The following is a 23,810-nucleotide window of genomic DNA, read 5'->3' as shown; positions in this document are numbered from 1 at the left end:
ATTGAAATCTTAACTACAAACAGTGAGCAGTTTAAAAATTCACGTTTTCTTCCATTTTATGAATTTCTCAAGTTGCAATAACATTACATTTAAATTAGGGATGTAACGAGTATTTGGCCCTTCTGTGAAAAATTCAGTTGGTTGAATGATCTGTCAAATATTCGGCAGAATATTTTTTAGAAATGTATTTTTCTAAGTTTTTTTTATTTTTGAATTTTTATAGATATTACTTTTTTTTTAAAAAAAAAAAAAAGAAAAATTATAATCAGAGAAGTCAATTTTGTTATTTTTTCGATACTTTGAGAACTGAGCAGGATTTTTTTCCATTTTCTGCTGTTTTTATTATAATCAAGTATTTTACAGAACGTCTCATACTATTAATTTATTATCACTCTTTCCCTGTATTGTAATATAAATAACCAGTAACATAGAAAAGTGTGATTTTCAGTATTAAAGTTTTATTTCAGGAACTAAGAAAAATTTGTTTTTTCTGTTTTTATTTTTTTAGACATTTTTATTATGCCAGCATTTTTTTTAAAAAATAAAGTCTCTAATAAAATTTATTTTATAGCAATTTTTTTCTTCTAAAATTATGGCAATGAGAAAAATTTAAATTGAGATTTTCAGCATAAGATTTTCAGTTAAAAAATTAAGAACGTTTTTGTTTTTTCTAAATTTTTATTTTCTTTAAATAAAAAAAACTTTTTTTAGACGTTTGTATTATAACGCATGACGTTTTTATTATAACTTTTTAATAGCAGTTCTGTTGACTTAATTCTTTTTTCTTGGCTTTTTCTGGTAATTGGAAAACTGAGATGTTAAGCTTTAAGATATTCTTCCAAAAATTAAGATTGATTTTTATGCTCTCTTGTTTCGCTTTGCGACATTTTAAAAAACTTTCTTGATTGGCCTTATTTTTTAGAGTTAATTTAAGAATACGTTTTTCCAGGAAATATTATTCTGAGCATTGAAAAGTTAGTTTCAGTGTTGCTATGCTGCTAAAAGATTTTGCTATTTGGCCCCAAGTGTACGGCGTTCAGTCGATTTTCCCCCCTTTTTTTTGCCGAATATTTGGTTTTTGACCAAATCACAATTCATTACCACATTTGACCAAATCATATTCGTTGCGGAAAAATAACTAGGATTTACGATAAAACTGTACTGAAATACCGTATCAAAAAGTGATTATTTAATTGTGCGAATAACAATCAAGTGTCTTAGTAACATCATAGTTAAATAATGGGATCATCAAAATCATGTGGAAAAGTATAGAAATAATTGGGGGGGGGGGGAATTACTTATATTTATGCTGAACTCAGCACGAATAAAGCTTATCAAATGAACAATTTAAAATTTGCATGTCGTAATAGAATAATTTAAATTTTTTATAATACGTGGGAACGCATAGCAATAACTGCCGAATAAAATTGCTGAAAAAAACAAAAGAATTGCAAAAAATCACTTAGATTTAAGATGAAATCGTCACAAATAAAGTGTACCAAGAAGTGATTATTTAAATGGGCGATCAGAAACTCGCGTCGTAATAAAAATTTCGGGATTTTCGAAATCACGTAGAAAAGCAGAAATAACTGTTTAAAAAAAATCATTTATATTTTCCATAAAATCGACTTAAAGAAAGCGTGTTAAATGTACATTTACTAAAGAATCTGTTAAAACTGATTGTGTCAAAACGTGATGACTTAAAAGTGCGATTAAAAATTGCAATTTAAAATTTTTTTTTTTGTGTTTAGAAGCTCTCGCGGGCCGCACTTCAGTAGCCGAAGGACCGCATTTGGCCCGCGGGCCGCAGGTTGTGCACCCCTAATGTAAGAAGTATGCATTTCTATTGGCCAAGTTCTATTTCAAATCTACTTACTTTATCGTGTGAAGACAAAAGTCCCAATATATGCTTTCCAATAATTTTGGCACTCACAAACTGCGAAAAACTCAATGAATTGCCCTGATCAATAACGATGATAGCATATTTTGTTTGTACTTTCAAGGTGTCTTGAAACACTTGCCTATAAATAAACAAGCATTATTATTTAAATCAAACAAGAAAATTTTACATTAAAATAATAATATAGATAGTAAAACCTTGGTTATACAGACACTCTTGGGACAGAAAAAACTGTCTGATTACGCATGTTGTTCATTTACGGGAAAAGCACACTAATAACCGAATTGAACGCCGTAAATAGTTTTAGAATAATTGCAATGATATAGAAAAAATTAAATAACCTACATTAATTATATTCTTGAATAACGATACTTAAGCTTCAAAAAAATACTTTTTCCAATACAAAAAGAATATATGAAAAAGTTTGAACATCATCATCAGCACTGGCACGACAACCCTTTGTGAGCCTGGGCCTTCCTGAGAAGCTTTTCCCATTCTGCAATTCTCCCAGCAATTGATTTCCAGTTCTTTACTTTTACGATGGCAAAATTCTCATCCACACAGTCTTTCTATCTCTTTTGGGGCCTTCCTCTTGGCCTTTAATTGGAGTTTGATATATATACATAATTATAGATGTAGCTACAGAGAAATGGGTATGTTTTCCATATTTACACATACATTCAAATTAGTCATATGATTAAAAAAAAAAACACTTTTACCCCTACGACACTTCCTCCGACACTTTTAATAATTGACATCCTCCATCAGTTCCCCAATAGAATCGGGGCAATAACACCTTGAAGGTAAACCTCCAGGATGCGCAGAAAAAAAAGCAGCAATGCGTACGGGTAAGGCATGTGACACTGAGGAGATGTTACATTCCAGGGATGAGATTAGCCAAAAGGCAAAAAAGCTGAATTTCCACGATTGTAAATTTTACGCAAGCGCAGCCCTTTAATAATAAATTCCAGACAGTTTAAGGTAATAAATAATGTGTTGACATACAATTGCGTACTAATCTATTATTATAAAAACGACAACATTGATACCTAATATTTAGTGAAAATAAAAATTACCAATTGAAAAAATAAAGCTGGAAATTATATTTTTCCTCAGTTCACATAAGAGACAATTATTACTTGAAAAACTACTTGGTTTAGCAAATTAAAACTACTGAGAATATACATTAATATTTCATTTCTTTTAATAAATACTGTTATGTGATTTATAGCAAATATATCAATAATTTCACTTTTTAAATTATATTGGGGAAAAAAAACTTTAACAATGGACCAAATCATTATGTTCATGTTATAGTCTAACCTAACTACAGCTTGAAACATATCAATAACAGTGAAGTAGAAATATATAGTAACTCCCTAACATAAAAAAATTGGTATTTTAGTTTGAAAAATTACATGACAATCAGCAGCTGTTTAGATAATTGTTTTTTATTTGATAAGAATTTTGCATTTTATAGCATAAATAACAGCAATTATAAATAAAATTTTGATGATGAGTTAATTAACTCTTTTTCCAATAAAAAAAATTAAATTGAATCCCTTTTTAAGTTATTGCTTTTGTTTCCTATATCTTTAATGTTTGCTATATTTAGTCGTTAGTCCATTTTCAAACATCTTGTGACAAATCCTATTTTTTCTTCTTTGCAAGCACAGAATGTAAGTTTTGAATATATTCCCTTCCAGTTCCTTTGATGTTGTAACACTTACATATACATACTAATAATCGTCGTTAGAAAAACAGTCACCTTTATAGTAACTAATTTTTTAAAAAAATTTACTTCTTACAAGAATCGCGAGAGTTGATCTTAAAATTGCGTGAATATGAATAACAATTATGGATTTTGAAATCACATGAATATGAAACTAAATATACGATTTTGAAAATGAGAAAATACAAACTGGGATATAGAATTTTTAAAACGCGTAAATACAAATCCCGATTCATAATTTTTAGATCGCGTAAATACGAATCATGATGCGTAATTTTTAGATCGCATAAATAAGAATTATGATGCATAATTTTTAGAATGCGTGATTGCGAATCCCAATGCCTTATTTTAAAATCACGTATAAATGAAAATCAATGTTTGATATTATAAACAGCATGAGCAAATCAAGACATTGAATTTTAAACTTGCGTGAATACGAATCGCTTCATAGGTTTTTAAAAAGGCGTAAATACGAATCACAACGTACAATATTCAAATCGCGTGAATAAGAATCTCAGCACGCAAATATGAAAAGCTATGTTTGATATTAAAATCGTGTGAATAAGAATCGAGATATTGGCAGATTCCAGGCTTGGGACCTCTAAAAGGCTTGTCAGAAACAGCGTCGTTTGAACTACAAAAATCGGATCTATCTGGAGGGTGGGTAAAAAATTCGGAAAATCTTATCTGCTGCGAGTAAAAGGGGAGAAAATAGCTAAAATAAGTAAAAATGAGAAAAGATTGGTAGCTATGTAGTTTGAATTTTCTGTTTCTCTTTGAAAATGGGTGAATTTTCTGAAAAAGCGGAATACTTATTAAAAAAAAAAGTGAAATTTTTAGAAAAATCTGAATTTTTGATAAAAAAGCTGAAATTCAAGAGATAAAAGTGAAAAAAGCGGAAATCAGCTAAAAAGCGGAAAAATCTCATCCCTGACATTCACAATTGATCATCTATCAAATGTCTGAATAAATGTTTCATTTATATAAAGGCCTCAAATGACTACATTTCTGTTGTCTTTTTTTTTTTTTAAACCTAGCTGTGTTATACAGTCTCCAAATTGATTAGAAGTAGAAAGAAATTTTCAGTGGGGAAGAGAAAAAGGTGCCATATCAGCTTGTGGGGTATTATAACCAGTTTCTTCCAGATGAAAAGGTCAAATGATGCTGCTGTCCGAAATATTTCACAAGAGCAGTATCTTTTTCTTTCTTTTCTTTGTAAAGATAAAGGTGGGTTATGGAAGAATGACTCATAGTAAAGTAATAAATAACTTAACAATATTTTTGGTTGTAGATAGGGCAAAACATTTGCTTGTTTTAAAAATGGTAGAAAGTTGAATATTTTTTTCTTAGAACTTAAAGCAGAATTTTTTTTTTTTCAAATTCAGAAAAATTAGTGTCTCTTTAGAAGAGATAGAAAATAACGTTCCAGGACATAAATGACTCTCTGCGTCCGATTACAGGAGTGTCCGCTTTGCAGAGAAGGTACATAATGGTTTATTCATAGAAGATTCAGGAGGAATTAAAAATATGTCCGTAAGTTGAGGGTTCAGTCTATATATACATGTATATATATATTTATAAAGAAAATAAAAAAAAAGAGAAAAAATTTTCAAAAAAGAAAAGAATTAATTTTAAAAAAAATCTACTTTAATGAATAATAACAAAAATAAAACATTATTAATCAAAAATCACAAAATTCAAAATAAAACACAAATAGAAACAAATAAAGCAAGAAGTGAGAATGGACGTTAAGTACTAATGAACATCTTACAAGTGATTAAAAAAATATTTTCTTAATCAAGTTGCCAGATTACAAAATATGAATTTAAAAGGAAAACGGAGGCGACATATTTTTAAAGCACGTTCTAAGAGAAGTACAGAGCCACATTTGATTTGCCTGTTACCTTGAGTTGGTCCGAAAACTGGTACTGGCTATAATACTGTATAATTCAAAATTTTATAATTAATAAAAGGTTGAAATTTAAATACAACATTTTAATTCAATGATTTTTTAGAGAAATAATTACCATTTATTGAAAAATACTAGTTGACTATTCCATGAGGTTGTTGGTTAATTATAAATTCTTTAGTTATGGATTAACCAGAATTGAATTTGAACACGGTAAAATATTAAAAACGAAACAGACTTAAAAAGATTTTTATTTATGTAAATTTATTCATTTATTAATTTTAACACACGTTTAACTAAATGATTTTGTAAAGAATTTAATAACATGGTTATTAACTTGTTGGATATCTATTGTTTTTAAGATAAATAACACTACAAATTCTTTAAATTCTATTTCTTTGACTAAAAATAGTATTTAAATAAATGTTTTCAGAAACATTAAAAAAAAAGGAACATGCTTAATTATAGGAACAGGAATTAAGAAACAAATGCAAAGAAGACAAAACAGGGGAAAAATTTCTTCTATTTGGTACTCCTAACACTACTGTGTTGAAATATATTGCTTCAGCTATATTGATACATTATTAGAACGCACTATTTTTGAGGATATAATTGTGCGAGCTGATTAGATCTTTTCATTATTATTTTTTTCTTATTTTGGTTGATTTTCAAATTTTTTTATTTTATTTTTCTCTTTAAATTTGTTTTCCTTTTATTTCTTTCCTAATTACATACAGGGGTTAATCTAGGTTTTATTTTTTGGGGAAATGGAAATTATTTTTGTGAAAATTTTTTAATGAAAAACATTTAGTTTAAGCAACCACTATGATTTATTCAGATTTTTTTGTAAATGTTCAAGTGTTTTCAGATTGTTTTTTGGGCGCTTCCTTATGATTCTTCAAATTAAATCCGAACCTCTACAACAGCCTCTACAGTTACGACACGGGACTTTGAGTTATTCACTTTTTAACATGTTCGATTTGTGACAATTAACGATAAATTCACGTTGTTTGATGATATTTTGTGGAGAGTTATCATTTTTCGGCCCTTTTCCAATGTTTTTTTTTTAAATTCTAATGCTTCATACGATGTTATTATAACCTGCAAATTTTGACTTTGAGTTATCACTTTCCAATGCATTCAACTCATGATTCAATCATATAATGAATCATTGTTTGGTGATAATTTTTTTTGGAAATTACCCCTTTTCACATGATTTTTCTAACACTCATATTTTTAATAAGATGGTATCACAGCGTGCAAATTTGAGTTATCCCTTCGATGCGATCGATTTATGGTAAATTCATTTTGACTACATGCCGTTGCATGATAATTTTTCAGCTTTTTTTTCATAATTTTTTTTTTTTTTGTTGGCCTTTTACACAAGATTATTCAAACTCTGATATTTTTAATACAGGAAATCACGGCATAAGTTTTGAAGGGTTTGATTCACAATGATGCCATTGTACAATCATGTCATTTTCCAAGAATCCGACAAGGAGCAATTTTGTGTGACTATCTTTCGAAAGTTGGTAAATTCATTTTGACTACATGCCGTTGCATGATAATTTTTTAGCTTTTTTTTCATAATTTATTTTTTTTTTGTTGGCCTTTTACACAAGATTATTCAAACTCTGATATTTTTAATACAGGAAATCACGGCATAAGTTTTGAAGGGTTTGATTCACAATGATGCCATTGTACAATCATGTCATTTTCCAAGAATCCGACAAGGAGCAATTTTGTGTGACTATCTTTCGAAAGTTGGTAAATTCATTTTGACTACATGCCGTTGCATGATAATTTTTCAGCTTTTTTTTCATAATTTTTTTTTGTTGTTGACCTTTTACACAAGATTATTCAAACTCTGATATTTTTAATACAGGAAATCACGGCATAAGTTTTGAAGGGTTTGATTCACAATGATGCCATTGTACAATCATGTCATTTTCCAAGAATCAGACAAGGAACAATTTTGTGTGACTATCTTTCGAAAGTTAAAACTTTGTGAATTGGCAGTTTTTAAAAATTAAAAATTTTTTAAGGGACCCCTTTTTTGAATTTAAATTGAAAGTTTTTACGAATGGGGAGAAAATATTATTAATGATATTAAAATTGATATGGAAAGGAATAGATCAATTTTTCATAAAGATATAAGTTTTAACTTTAAAACAAAAAGTTAAACAAATCAAAACAATTGCTGTATAACTGGTAATAATTTTGCTATTTGATTTTTTTTTTTTTTTACAACTAACTTATTTTGATGAATTAAACAGCAGTAATAACTTAAAAATACTCAACACCAGTACTGATATTATTGTTATTAATAAAACTAAAGCTATTTATAAAAGACTTAAAATTAAATCAAATAGTATTAAACATTTTTTTCCTTCTTTTTTCTAATCCACAATGTTATTAAATTCTAACTAAGTTCAAGTGTATTGCTGGTGGTGTCAATAGTAAAAAAAAAATATTATTTTGAAAATATTTTTGAATGAGTATGAAATAAAATTAACAAACATGCTAAAAATAATATTCATCTCACTTGGAATATCAAAAAAAGGCTCAGAAGTTTTAAAAACACTAAAAATTTTAAATGAAATTTATTTTCTAAGTTGATTTATCGTCGAAGCCAACATATCTCCCTTCCAAGTAATAAAATCCTTGATGACCTACTAAAACTTTATGGTCAATTCAATTTTAATTACAGTATTGATGAAGAAAGTTGAAAATTCTTTGTTCATATTAACCTAAACTACAATTATATTCGATTTAATGGCTGCTTTTTTTTAAAAACAAATTAATGTTATTCCTATGGGCAATAATTTTAGTACTAATGTTTGCAATATTTTTTACCCTCCAAGAATATAGATTTGTTAAATCATTTGATAATTTTAATCTTCTTACAAATTCCTCTTTTTTCAGACTTATTGATCTTTTGGTTTTTAATTTTGATGATCCTGAATTTTTAGAGAAGCAAATTCATTTAAGTAAATTAATTCTTAACAGAAATAATTTTTAAAATCCTTCAGCTAACTCTCCAAATTTAACTCTTAAAACTAATTGAAAGTAGAGAAATTTCTTTTAAACTTTTTGACAAAATTAATTTTAATTTCCCATTCAAAAAGAGTATTGATTAATCAGTAATCATTCAAATCAAAGACAGTAAAATAAAAATATGTTTATTTTTAGGTTGCCTTTATTTATATCAAGCAAATTAAAGTAATAAGGAAAATACTTTTAAATTTATTAAAATGCAACAAAATGATAAAATGTATCATTTGCCCTTATTGAAGATGTTGCAGTGTTAAGGTACTACTGGGGCTTCATAGAAATGATAGAAGTCTATTATAGTAAAATTCATTAGAACTACTTTTTTTTATAACAACAATATTATACTTTGTTGCTTATTGCGTGAACTCTTTATTTATTTTCTTGCTCATTTAAAAGTAAAAAAAAAAAAAAAAAATTTAGCGTTAAGCCTGGTAGCATAATCTGCAGCGTTATCTTCATAAATCCAAATTTGTATGCACCCTCAACACAGCCAGACAGATTAAGTTGAATATTGCAAAAATTTTAGATTAAGTTGAATATTGTAAAAACTCAACTTATACAAAAGCAAAAAAGGTCCTTCAAAATTTTCATTTATGCTTAAATTTAAGTTGAATTTTATAAAATTATACTAAAAAATAAAATAAATCCCTATACAGTTGAGTCTGGAGTCAAGTAACAGGAAAAACAATTCTTTATTTATACGTTCTCAATTCAGCATTATAATTTTAATCTTAAATAAGTTTAGAAATGTTTTAAAAAGGAATCTCAGTGATTTCCCCATTTGTTAGTTTGTTTTTAAAATTAAAAAGAAAACTTAGTTAAACAAGATGGCATAAGAGAAATCAATTATTATTAATTTAAAGGCTTAAAAAAATTGGAGAATGAATTAAAATGTTATTTTAGATAGAAAAAAAATTCAACAAACTTAGGGGCATGAAAAAATATAAGACTTAACATGCTAAAAAATTAACAACACTTAACCCATTTACTAAATACTGTTATAATTTGCACATTAAATAGAAAGATTGTTAATAGCTTACCTATGCCTATCTGATTTCTGCTCATTTCCATTGCAACTTTGATGGAAGGAAGGGTATTCAAAATGGGAACCATCATTAAAAATTAAATACTGCCAAAGTACAGATGGAACTTTTTTGAAATTCATTTTGAAAGCTGCAATAAATAAATAAAAATATCCTATAATATTTTGACAGAGATAATTAAAACAAGATAAAAAATGAGGCTACCAATTTTTTTAACAGTGAGTTAAAAAAATTTACAGAATTTTAAAATAATTTCTTAACTTATCAGTTCGGCAACATTTATAATACTTTTTTTCTCCTGCCTAAAAACCCAGATAATGGAGAAAAGTGTTAACGAATTTTTTTAGTAAATTTCTTTTCATAAAATTTTTTACTAATTAATATCAAAAATGTCCATTGCAGGATATAAAATTAGCTTCAGGAGAAATTTATATTATAAAAAAAAAAAATATGCATTGTCATAGTAGGAAAAGATTTTATTTCCTTTTCCATTCAAAGAAAAATCAATGCCCTGCAACTTGTAAGCTAAACAAAACAAAAAGTAGCTTAACAGTAAAAAATAGAATTTAATTTATTTTGAATTTCATTATCCTATAAAAATAAATGATAATATTAAGCATCAAACTCAATTTAGTTCATTTTTATATTTAGTTTTATAAAGTTTTATTTAGTTTTATAAAGTTTATTAGAGGGATATGAAAAACATCTCCCATTTCAAAATAAGCACTTACTTTAATTTTAATCTTCAACGAAAAACATTAAATATAGGAATAGGTTAAAAACAACAACAAAAAATGTTTTAAAAAACAAGAGTAGATTGGTAGATAACTAAACAACTTGATATTTGTTCCAAACACAGGTAGCTGACAGAAATAGCCAAATACAATCGAATCTAATTTGAATATTTAGATCACAGATTCCCAATATGGTCACTATAGCCCTCTTGTGGGTGGGATTCGGACCTTCTATATTCTTAATATCGGGACTTCCTATAGTATGTAAAAACTTACAAAAGAATTTTTTTTAAATATGGAGTATACTTTGAAAGGTAATAAATTTATTCTGTATTGAAAAACCAATACACATTTATGTATGCATAAATTACATGTAATTAAAAGCAGTTATTAATTCAGAAATTTATTGAAATGAAGGTTACTAACCAATTTTATAATGAAAGTAAAATTTTGCTTGCCGTTCTACAAAAATATGTTTTTGTACTAGTAAGTTAGGGGTGACATTTTTTCACTTTTGAAAATTCACATTCTTCTCAAAACACAGAAATGAAATTGATCAGTAAAAATTTGCCACAAATGAATGTCAGGTTAAAAATGTATTATAACAAAAATAAAGTAGAAGATTTTTTAATAATTTGATAAATACTAATTTAAAATTTTTTTACAGGGACGTTGGAATATACAGTGGAATGCTGATTTTACGTTTTCTGTCAGACAAGCGTTAAAAAAAAAATACACTAAGCAAGATAACATAGAACCAGGGTAAAAAAAAAAATTAAGTATGCTTTTCAAAATTTTCACTTACTAGGTGAACTACTAGGAAAAATATGTAATCTTTACAAGTTTTTTGTTTTTAAATATAATTTCAACAATATCACTTTCAAATCCAAGAGGTTGTGGGTTCAATCCCCTCCGGCCGAAGACTTCCCATGTAGTAAATGATGACCAATGCACATTAAATCTGTCAAGTCACAAAATCCTCCATGTTCCCATAACAAATAATTTCTCTGCGGGTACTGATCCAGAAGTTTCCTTGTTTTCTGGATTGGTTCAAAATTACAAGGCTACGAAGTTGAACATTAGTAGTTGTAAACCCAAAATTGGGTCGGCTCAGTTTTCGGTTTTAAAATAAAATAAAATATCACTTTCAATACTTAAGGTGACCTGGGGTAATTCCTGATCAAAAAATGCAAACATCTATTTTGTGAAAAAACTATTCAAGATAGAATTTTAATATTTTCTGGAAGTTTGAGGATATATGAGATGAGTCCCATGCTACCTTCTTTTGTTTAAAAATCTAATTAGAATTTAAAAGATTTTAAATTTTTAGTGATCAGGAATTACCCCGTCTCTTGATCAATTCTGGGGTAAATTCTGATCATTTCTGGGGTAATTACTGACCACCAGTTCTTACAGTAAATGGGCTGTTTAAAAATAACTATACAATGGTAATTAACAAATAAGACATTAAGATCAAACAAATAAACCAAAAAGTTATGTTTAAGCAGCTAATAAAACTGTTTATTTAAAATCAGGAATAAAGATTAACACTTTAGCTCTGGCAGCAGCTCTCACACTGAAATTTTCATTTTCAATCATTAAAAGAAATTCACTATTTTTGCTTTCTAGAAGCTTAGCATCCTTTTTAAGCTTATAATTTCTCACCATATTTATATTAGGTTAATTTATCAACTTAAAAATTATTCTAACAATGTACACACATAAATTTAAGACAGAAGCAAGGTAAGACAAGCTAGAAATGGTGCATATCAGAACACATTTTTCTTGTATACAGTTAAAAACAAATTTTGTGATTATAGTTAAAATATATTTTATAGTTGTTTCACTTAATAAATATGAACTGTTATTTAAGAAAAGACAATTGACTATTTATTAGCTATTTTTTAAACTATTTATAAGAAGAAATGAAAATGATCAGGAATTACCCCAGTGATCAATAACTACCCCATCTGTAGGGGGCAACATTTGATATAGTTTCCTACAATCAATTATAATGTTTACAGTAGATGTGAAATAATTAAGCAAAAGCCTACACTATTTTTTTATAAAGAAAAAGAAAGTAACTCAAAATATTTATTATTAAGAGAAGGAGGGGGATCTTTGCAGAAATGTGCACATTTTGAAACCCATCTTTGAAATGGAAAATACAGAAAGCATTTTAAAAGATACTTATTTTGTTAGATTAAACAAAAAACTGTTATTAAGTAAATGTAGTTATACATTAGTAAAGTGTACAAGCATTCTTGTTCATGTCTCAAATTTAAAAAAAATATTATTTTTTTAAATAAAACTTAGGTGATCATTATTTACCTCAGAAACAGAGTGATCGTGAATTACCCCGGGTCACCCTACAACAGTTAGCAAATTTGCTCTATAGTTCACATTCCCAAACATTTCATAGTTTTGGAGCTTTCAAATTCTAGATCCACTGTGGAGATATCCTTTTATATTTTTTACTCATCTTCAATATCATCTGGAGCAGGCATTAAATCAGATATATCTATTGAAGGAATTGAAAAGCGTCTTGCAGTTGCTATACGCGTCATCGACTTCAGACATGCAATTTTATTCTGAAGAGTCAATGTTCCCGTTGGATACAGAGAAGCAATTAACCCACAGAGACTCTATTCGTAATGCATTTGAGTTGACACTGTCCAATGCTGTGAAAATCAAATTTTCCAGAACATTTATTTTTGCTTTACAAGCAGGTCATTGGAATCAAGAAAAAGAAATGATTACTTAACCAATTTTGTTCATTAAATGATTAAATAATTACAAGACTGTTGGAAAAATTCCACTTGCAAATTTAACAATTTAAGCTCAATACTTTCTTTCCCCTCTTAGAGACAAAAGGACAATAAGATAGAACAGAAAGAATGTCAAAAAAATGATGAAAAACTAATAAACAAATAATTTTTTTAGAAAAACTCAGAAAAAGCTTGTGTGAGCTTTGTAAAGAAAAAATTATTTTGATTTGTTTGAAAAACTTATTTTTAAAATTGGAATTTTCCTGAAAAAGGTAATGCAAAATCAGGGATAATTTAACACTATGGGTATATAGGCAATTTTCACAGACCAGCAGAATATGACATAGGAAGGGGGTTACCACACAAAACAGACAACGTATTTCCACTGTATTTTATTTGCAAAGTCGGCAATGAATCAAAAAAGATTGAGAACCAATGATTTAGATCAAACCTACAATTTACATCAATTACTGTTTATATTACAATCAAATTAAACATTTACCTGCAGAATAATTTCTAGTAATGTATGAACCAGCAGCTAAATTAGAATAAGGATAAGATAGACAGCCTGAATCCAAATTTACCCTGGAACCGAAGTGTTCAAAATACCTAAGTAATGAAGGGAAGAAAAAAAACAATAAGTACATTAAAGTAAAAAATTTTTTAACTTCTAGAGCACATTTTGTTAAATGATTACAAATTTGGATAGACTAGAAAAGACTTTAATTACATTCCAACATTCACAAAAAAAAAAAAAAAAATGCTAACAATAAAAGTGACATAGAATTCTGTACTAAAAAATTAAGAAAAGAGATCTGATATAAATTTTCTAGCAATCAAAACTTTCATTTTATGTGAGCATTACTTTTAAATTTTTTTTTCTTAAAATGCACAAGTGTTTATAAAAATACAAGAAATATTTGCTCAATATTAAGCATTTGTGCTTTGTGATTAAATCAATAAATAGTTCACAGTACAGTGATAACAATGATTGTTATCTATTATTTTAGTTTATTATCTATAATTTTTATTTATATAGTTAAATAAGAAAACAAGAAGTAAAATTATAATTTTTCAACAGAAGTAGGAAAATTGTAAATATTTAAAAAAATTCTAATGTAAATGCATAAGTAAAAAGAATTGTTTTTTTTCTTTTCTTCAAAAATATAATCTTATTTAAAACAATTTTTCTATTGTGACAGTAAAACATATATATATATATATATATATGTATATACTTGTATATACATATATATTATACATATATATATTTATATATACATATACATATATACATAAATAATGGATTTAAATAATGATACACTATAACCAAATTTTTTATTACATGAGATTGTCAAATAGATGTGTCATTGCATATAGATGTGTCAAATATTAGTTTTCAAAAAATACTTATAATTTAATAATGCTTCATACATTATATTATTTGTTTTAAAATAATAGTTTGTTGATCTAGGCTATTTTAAATTCTTGACAATTATTTCAACTTAATTTATAAGATCATTGTAAAGTATTCTTATAAATACATAATTATAGAAAAGTAAGCTATGATTTTCCACAAAAAAAAAAAAAAAAAATACTTGAATCTAGAATAATGGCTAAAAAATGCTGCATAGGGTAAAATATTAAGAATTAGAAAAAAACTTAAACAGTTTGCAGCAGTACAATTTCAGGTATCATCCCTGTTTCAAAAACGCATAAAAAAAATAAAAATAAAAACTTGCCAAAAAATTATTTATGTGATTTGCATTTGCGTAAGTTAGTATGATGATCAAATACATAAAATATTTTAAAAAATTTCTTCAGCATTAGAAAAATTGAACATTTTATGCCTCCTCCTCCTCAAAAAAAAAAAAAAAAATCCAAGCTAGACCTAGTTGTCACCTACTTTTACGATCCTCTCAATCAGAATTACCCAATTTTTATAAAATGGTCAGAAATATGTCATTAACTTTGTCATATCAAACAGTGAAGAAAAATAATCATGTCATAATAATCCTTATTTTACTCAACAATACTAAAAAGTAATTTTAATCAAAGTTCGCAAATTTAAATCCGCTTGATTTATCTCAAAACAGGGACTTAAGTAATCCTCTCGTGAAGAGTCCGTTTTGCACGATTTTGTCGTGATCTATGTGATCCTTTTTCTCAGCTATTACTGCTACAGATATGATTTTTAAACTTTTTTAATGAGATGATGATTTGCAAAATGCAAAAAAGGTAATAATTAGTGTTTACTACCTTCTTCAAAATGCGAGAATAGTGCCCATAACATTAAAATATATATTCTTTTGTATGTTGATGAAAAAAAATTAAATATATATATATAGTTTTATTACATTTGTGGAGGATTTTTTTATTTAACACAATGCATGTCTAATAATATAAATTAGTAACCTACATATTACTATTAAAAATGTCTTGCAGAAAGGTATGAGTGCTATGAATGTTTGTTGCAGAAAGCCAGAAAAAATTCTGTCATAGAGGATTATACATTTTAGGGGAAGAGTTTCCAATTTTTATGAAACAAAAGCTTTTTTATTTTTCTTTTTTTGGAAGGTTTTTTGTGCATGGTCAAATCAGGTTTTCTATGCAAATCAAAGAGCAAAAATATAATACATTAAGTCCAAGTTTAAATTTATTTTTTTAAAAGGTATTCAGATAATCCTAAATATAATTTAGGATTATCTGCTTTTCCTGTGAAGTTTTCACTACTTTTAACTAATATTACAAAAGCATACATAAAGGTCTTTCATACTGTTTTCTTAAGAAATATTTTTGTGGAGAAAAATATCCTTTCTGGTTATTTAATTTGATTAATTTTTTTTCTGATTATATGAGTCTTAAATTTGACATAAATAATAAACCAATAATGCATAACATGTTTTCTATTAAATAAAAAAATAACTTGATTACCACATACTCAATTTTATATCAAAATAACTTATTATAATTTGGAAGAAATATTAGTATTTCTAACATTAATTTACATTTCAAAAGATTTTAAATATATTTAAAATTGCACTTAAATATTTCAATTACATTTAGCATTTTTTAAGCACATTTTAATGATTTTAAAATTTATTCTTTTACATTACTTTATATTTAAATTGCATGCTTTAGGACTGTAGAAAGTAAAATATTCTTAAAAAAGTTACTATTCTATTAAAAAAAAGTTTTTAAACGCTGATTTTAATAATAAAAATCAAACTTAATATACTGTCCTATCACAAGATGACCACCTAATTTGAACTAAACTCATTGATTGCATGGTTATTCTAATTCTATAACTTTGTAGAGTGTAAGAGAAGAGACGAAAGCTGGAATGCTTCACTTAACAGGCAATGAACTCACACTTATTTTAAAGTGGTTGATATTTGGTGACCACCACATATCCACAGATGGACCACCACATTGGTGCCAGACCACCATTGGTGACCACCACAAGTTTCCACAGATGGACTAATAAACAGACAGTAATATAAGCTGTTAAGGAGAAAAAGAACTTACCGCAAAGAGTCTGCTGGAATGTTACAGCAAGAGAAGTTGCCAATTTCAAAATTAAATTTTGGAGTACTGAAGATGCTCTCAATGTATTGTTTGTTTTGATCAATGACTGATAAATATTCCTGCACTTTCTTCGTTAATTTATGGGATATCTATATGAAAAGATGACAGGGAAAAATTAAGTATAAGCTATAAAAGAAAAAAATACATATGTTAAAAAAGCTAAATTTTTTAGTGCATCCCATTCAAAATAGATTTACAAACACATTATTGAAGTGGCTGATTCATTATGAGCCTTGATTTAACAAGATGTTGAGGAATTTTTTTTTTTTTTTTAAATGTTGGTTTAACACAAAAGAGGATGAAAATAACTGTTGTATGAAAATTAATTTAATTCCATAAGAAAGGGCTTTAAAATTGACTTGTAGTTGAAATTGTTAAAAAATTATAAATAGATTATCAATGAAGAGCAATAATGTGAATATTTTTCTTTGTTTTGTAGTGGTTATTCTAGCTATATGGGATCTTCTCAAGACTTGTGAAGACTTCTAATAGGAATTCTTCTAGAAATAAATCTATACAATACATATGACAAATTCAGAATGAGTAGATATGATGATAACATTGTTGTTATAAGAGTTCTTGGTTTATAAATGTCTCTTATGCTCTACACTACAATGTCTTTTTTAAAGTGTTATAACTGACTTTTAGTTAAAATCTTAAATGCTTTCAAAACAGCCAGAGTTTCATAGATTTCTAAAAATATCCATATTTATTTTTTTTAAAAAAAAAAACAAACAAAACAAACATAACAGATTAACAGTAATTAAGGAAAAGTTTTATATTTATAAATAAAATTTTATCTTACCTTATCCAAAATATCCTGAGAATTTTCATGTGTTTCCATACTTGGCAAAGAATCATAAATGGCCTGTAATTTTTTTTAAAAAAAAATATTTAGTTCAACTACATTAATATAAAACATATTTTGTGGGTAAAACTATTTCACACAATTTGAAATTTCTTGATTTTAATAATATTGACACAGTGCTACACGCAAAACAAAGTAACATAGAAGTCACGTCAATGTTTAAAATACCGTCAAAAATACAGGTAATTGTTTGAAATTAGAAACACCACAGTTACAACTATTATCATCTATATCGGTGCAAAAAACAAATTTTTTTATTTTATTCTTATTGAATACTATTAAATTAGCTTTCATAATTTTTTTATTACTTGCAAAAAGTAAAAATTTGCACAAAAATAAATATAAAAAAATTTTATTTTTAAATATCACTACTTAAGAATACTTTTAAAGTTCTAAATTTTTTTTTTTTTTTTTTAAATCTTAATTTTTACAGATTTAATTAGATTGATGCTATACTTCTAAACAACCCTGGGCAAGTCACAATATTATCTATGATTATTTTAAACATAAGTGCTAGGTAGTTTAGCATAACTAAATTAGGGATTGCAGTTTGTACCAACAGGGTTCCATATAGAAATATACCTTTGAAGTCTTCATACAACACCAAGATTCGATTCTTGTTGTAAGATACTTATGTAAGATACTTGAATGAAAGAAAAGTGGAAACATGGAAAAAATAGAAGAAAACTTCCTGAATTCTTTTCCCATTAATTTGACTTCTGAGTGAAGGATAGAAATCCTTGCTTGCAATACAAAAGTGCATTTTTTATTAAGAACACGAACTAGAACACAAACTAGAATTTATGACCCAAAAGTCAAAATCTCTCAATTTCAAAAATCATAACATAAAAAATAAAAAAACTAAGAATATTTATTGCTCAAAATATGTATACCTATTTAAGAATATAAAAATTTCCTCATTTAACACAGAGTAAATACAACTGTTTAAAATTAATAATTTTTACATAATGACAATTTAGAAACTATCCTTATTATCTCGCATAAACCAAAATCCTTGAATCCTAAGTAGAGTTGGAAAAGTACCAATTTTTTAAAAAAAAAGTTAGATGGTATTTTTAAAGAAAGTTTAAAATAATTATACTTAAAAAAATATTTCTATAAACAATTAAAATTCATTCACATTCAGGGTTCGCCAAGTGGGCCCACTTTGAAAAAACCCAACCCGCCCGGGTTTTTTCAATAAAACCCGAGCGGGTTGGTTTTTTCCAAACCCTGTCCACAATCATTCCATAACTCATGATAACAAAAAATAACTGAAGAATTTAAATATGCCTTATACATTAATTTACAACAGGTAAATAAAATTGAAATGTTACTTTAATAATGCAGCATGTGAAAGAATGATTTCCTTTAGTTTGTCAGTATCTATGAAATGTCACACTTCACATTTAATGGCATTATTTAAACAATTTATAACAATAGAGAATTAGTTTGTTCAAGTAAATGGAAATTTCTTTTTCTAAAATTGATTATTAAATTAAAACCAATAAAAATGGTGCATGAAAAATTTAAGGTAATATAGTTTTTCAATTGAAGAATTTTTAAAAGGAACAAAATGTCAAGCAGACTGTATGCTTATAAAATGAAGCAAAGGCATGTTTTAGTTTAGGATGTAACGATTATTCGGCCACAATTAGGTATTTGCCCCTTCTGCTGAATATTTGGACAAATATTGGACAAATTTTCAGCAAAGTATTATTGGAAAACTGTTTTTCGACAAAGTTTTTTTGGGTGAAATTTAAATAGATTTAATAAAAAATGATCCAAAACTGTATTTTTTACTATACATTTTTAGAAATAGTTATTTACACACGTTAATTTATGTTCTGAAAGACACATGGAAAAGCGAATCTTAAAGAATTAAAACTAAATTACTTTAAACTGAAACAATCAGTTTCGTCATGCTGATTTTTATTCCTTTTTAATTATATTCAGGCAAGTAAATTTCATCATTTTCCCAACACTTTATATTTTAAAAATTGAGAACTTTTTTTGTTATTTATTTTTGCTTGTTTTTCTGTTAAGACAAAAATGAAGTATGTTTCTAATAAACTTCATTCTTTTATTGTCACTTTCTGCTTGTACAGTAAGACAGATAACCAGAAATATAGAAAACTGTGATTTTAAAGGCTTAAGTTATATTTCAGAACTAAGAACAATTTTTTTATGTTTCTCTTTTGATTTTTTTTTTATTTATGTTTCTTTTGATCAGTGCTATTATTATGACAGAATTTTTTAAAGGGCGTTTCCAATGAACATTATTCCTTTATGGTCACTTTTTTTTTCTAAAAAGAATTCAAGTTAAATTAAGATTTTCAATAGTGTTAAATTTTTTGTTAAAAAATTACTAATAATTTTTGTTTTGGTTTCTATCAAGCTTTTTCTTTATAAAGAATCATATGTTTTTACTGATGCTTTTCCTATGACACAGAAATTAAGACAGTTTTGACTGGATCTTCACTTTTTCATTAAAATTGAAATGTTTAGCTTTAAAATTTGATTAAAAAAAATTAAGATCCATTTTTATTTTTTCTGTTTTTCTTTTGTATATAGTCCTTGATTTTTATAAGCTTTTTATGATAGTGCTGCATTTTTAAAAGCATTTCTAGCAGAAATTATCTTTTTTAATGTTTAATGGTACATTAATAAATTTTTTTTTGATATAAACTATTTTTTAAGCGTAAGTTTTGTTTTAAGAATTAAGAAGACTTTTTTTTTTAAAATAAAAGCTAGTTTTTTTTCCTTACATTTTTCAAATTATTTTAATATCTAATTACATTTAGTTACATCCTAATATCTAGTTATTTTTACCTTTATACCATAGTAATAATACAACTAAGCTTTGACTATTTTTCAATAATGATTAAACTTATTTCAAAATAAAAAGAAAATAATATATTTATAATATCATTTATTTTTTAAAAAAAAATTTAGGGGGCGAATTCCGTATTGTGGTCTGTGGCAAAATAATTGCCAAGTCTTGGATACTTTCGGCAGTGGCCCGCGAGAAACTAAAAAAAAAAATCACAGAATGGGACCAACTCCAAACTCGTAGCCACCCCCGGGGCAAACATCTACATGTTTTTTTTAAAAAAAAAATTGCAAGTTTAAAATCTATTTGGCATCTTGGCAATTGCCCCAAAATTTTATTCAACCTCTGACTATTCTACATCCGTGTGATTTTTTGTCGAATATTCGGTATTAGGCCAAATTATTATTTGTTACATCCCTAGTTTTAGTATCAATAGTTTATTTGTCATTTATTTTAACAAAATGATGTTTTAAGCAAAACAATATGCTTTTAAATAATGCAACGTTAAATAAAATAACATATTGAATACCGACATGTTAATTGATTATGAAAATGTAAAAATACTGCCATTATAAATAATAATAACACACTGCAAGTAATTATTCTTTACACTGATAATAGAAGAAAAAAAATAGATAATGGGGAAAAAGGTTAGAACAGCACCTTATTTCAATTTATGATATTCTTTTGATAATGGTTTTGCTTAAGAGGATAAACTAAAAAGAATTAAAAAAACTTTTGATCTTAATTCTAATAATTACATTAGAACTAATTTTAGAAACTAATCAAAAATGAAGTTAGCGATGGTCTTTTTTTATTTAAATCATTTTTTATAGCAGGGGTAACTGTGAGCCCAACTCAAAAATCCTGAAAATTTCTTGAGTAAAATCATTAATGACCCACCCATTTCAAACAATTTATGTCTATAATTTATTTCATTGATATTTTCAAAACATGAAATTCTAAATAAATTATACGCAGCATATAATTTAAATGAAAAATTATGTATAAGTTTACTTTTATCTCTAATCACGTTTATTTTTCTAGCAAAAAAAATATTTACAAATGAAAGAGATGCCAAGTATAAATTCTACTTCTAATATTTTTAAATGAAATACGCAAAAATTTTTATACATAAATTTGATCGATGATTTCTTCAAACTTCTGGACCTTGGATTTCCGAAAACTTCCGGATCGCGGTTTGCAAAAAGTCGGATTTTTTCCGGAGTACAATCATCTCTGTTATAGCTATTATGACAACCTTCAATTTGTTCATATTAATGTATTATACATAATAACAGAAGCACAATGAAATGTAAATATTTAAAATACATATATTAATGCTTATTTAAATTACCATCTCTCATTAGTAATTAAACTGAAAATTAAAAAATTTTAGGGAAAATTTTCTTTTTTTCATTTAGCAACATTTAAACTTCATATGAATAGATAAAAATAAATACATTAAAAGAAAGTTATCGTTAAAAAAAATAATAACTGTTTGGTTAAAACTATATTGGAGTAAAACAACTAGCTCTAATAACTGCATACATTTGCAATAAATAATATTCATTTTTCATGATAATAAATGTTTGATAAGAAAAATAAAAATATATTAATTTGGCACATCTAAACAAAGATAACTGAGGTTTTTAACATGACAATCTAGGAATTGTTTTATCTATGTCTTAAAAGTCAAAATCTCTAAATTCCTTGAATCCTAACAAATCTGCAGAATAAAATGTAAATAATATTCATTGTTCATGATTATAAAGTAATGTAAGAAGAAATGTAACAAACATGAAAAGCATTAAAATGGACACTCCAAAATTTAAGTTCTATCAACAAAGTAAGAACCTATGTTATAGCGTCAAAACACAAAATGAAGGAAGAAAAAAAAAAAAAAAAAAAGGAGACAAATATACATGTATTAGGAGATTTCTGTAGTGTGATCAGCAGCAGAATAATTGCTAAGTCTTGGCAACAGTCAGTAAGAAACTAAAGAAAACATTACTTAAGGTGACAAACTAGACAGGTACCTATAATTCATAAACCCCCCTCCCTGAGTTGATCCCATCTTGCTTACATGTTTGTTTGTTTTTTTTAATTTGCAAGTTTGAAGACCATTTGCCGTCTTGGCGATTGTAGTTTGCGCGACAGATCACGATAAGAAATAACCAGCATATGTGTGCCTTATTCAAGTTTGTTTACCTTTAACACAAAGAATACCCGATATTCTTGAAATAAAATATGAATAAATCGACACAATTAAAATTTTCTTAACATATAAAAGCAAATGCACTTACTTTTATTGAAATCACCTCACTTGATAATAATAAGAAAATTGAAACACTAAGCTTTTACCTGCATTTTTGTTGAACACAACTCTTCATTAGTAATTCGCCTCAAATGTGTCCCAATGCTTTTACCGGGATTAAAGTAGTTGTCTCTGTTGAAAGATTGTTGAATATCTTGGAGGCTGATAGCATTTTGATCTTTCCTTTTTTCAAATCTTTCACGTTCTTGGGCAAGTAATTTGGCATTTAGTCTCACAACATACTGTTTTTGATTAGACAGTTCACCAGAGTCTTTCTCATATGCAAGGAGCTCAGATTTTGAAGAAATGAAATTATGACTGTCATTTATACATCGACAAGGCAATATAAAGAAACAAATAGATAGATAAATTAATAAAGCAAAGGCACAATTACAAAAATTATTAACTATAGATGATAGCAGCTTACTACTGCTAACGGTATTGAATAAATACATATTTAAGGCTTTTGACTATAGTTTAACAATATTATTATGCAATTTCTCCACAACTATCACTATTAGTAGCTTTTTTAGGATAAAAGCACTCATTTTTTTTCTTCTTTCAGATAAGGCTGAACTTATTATTTATTATGATTAAATAACCACAGCTATTATAGAGCATCCATCTTTTGTTGGCTGACACGGACATTTATTTGCCAGATACCAAAACCAGAATTTCATAATTAAATTAATTTCAGTTGTTAGCCGAGCGTAGGTGATCGAAATGGGATCTGCCAATGGCAACACTTCGCATGCTTTCACTGCTGCGTTATTTAGGAAGCGCGTTAGTTTCTGACTTGATTTTTCATTCATTAGAATTATTTAAGTTAGGAAACTATATGGAACTGAAAACCACATTAAACTTAGTTCCAAAAGAAAGCGCAGTTGAAATTTATAAATCGCCATCTGGGGAGAGACCGGTTTCATGCCTTTAGCCCTTCTCCCTTCCCTCTCCTCTTTTCAGTTGTATAGGAATGTACTACGATATTTTCCCTTTTCTTACTATTTTTCCTTTTTGTTTAACAAAAATATTTTTTAAAATAACCATAATACTTTTCTTTAGAA

The 23,810-nt window shown here is 26.9% G+C and overlaps 1 protein-coding gene across 1 annotated transcript in view; it reads right to left on the bottom strand.

Moving 5' to 3' along the window:
* LOC107451859 (VWFA and cache domain-containing protein 1) overlaps positions 1-23,435 on the bottom strand; it is a 78,835-nt gene extending 55,400 nt beyond the window's left edge. Inside the window, exons 1-6 of the mRNA XM_087167553.1 lie at positions 22,794-23,435; positions 17,534-17,596; positions 16,669-16,817; positions 13,643-13,749; positions 9,636-9,768; positions 1,877-2,021 (exon numbers count right to left, since the gene is read on the bottom strand). Of these exons, the coding sequence (XP_087023679.1) occupies positions 1,877-2,021; positions 9,636-9,768; positions 13,643-13,749; positions 16,669-16,817; positions 17,534-17,596; positions 22,794-23,201 (1,005 nt within the window). The 5' untranslated portion in view covers positions 23,202-23,435. The remainder of the gene's footprint in view (positions 1-1,876; positions 2,022-9,635; positions 9,769-13,642; positions 13,750-16,668; positions 16,818-17,533; positions 17,597-22,793) is intronic.
* Between the last annotated feature and the right edge of the window lie 375 nt (positions 23,436-23,810).

Source organism: Parasteatoda tepidariorum, chromosome 7, assembly GCF_982258835.1.
Source record: "Parasteatoda tepidariorum strain Cologne lab strain chromosome 7, Ptep-v5.0, whole genome shotgun sequence".
NCBI lineage: Eukaryota > Metazoa > Arthropoda > Arachnida > Araneae > Theridiidae > Parasteatoda > Parasteatoda tepidariorum.
This window is presented reverse-complemented; position numbering and strand designations above follow the sequence as displayed.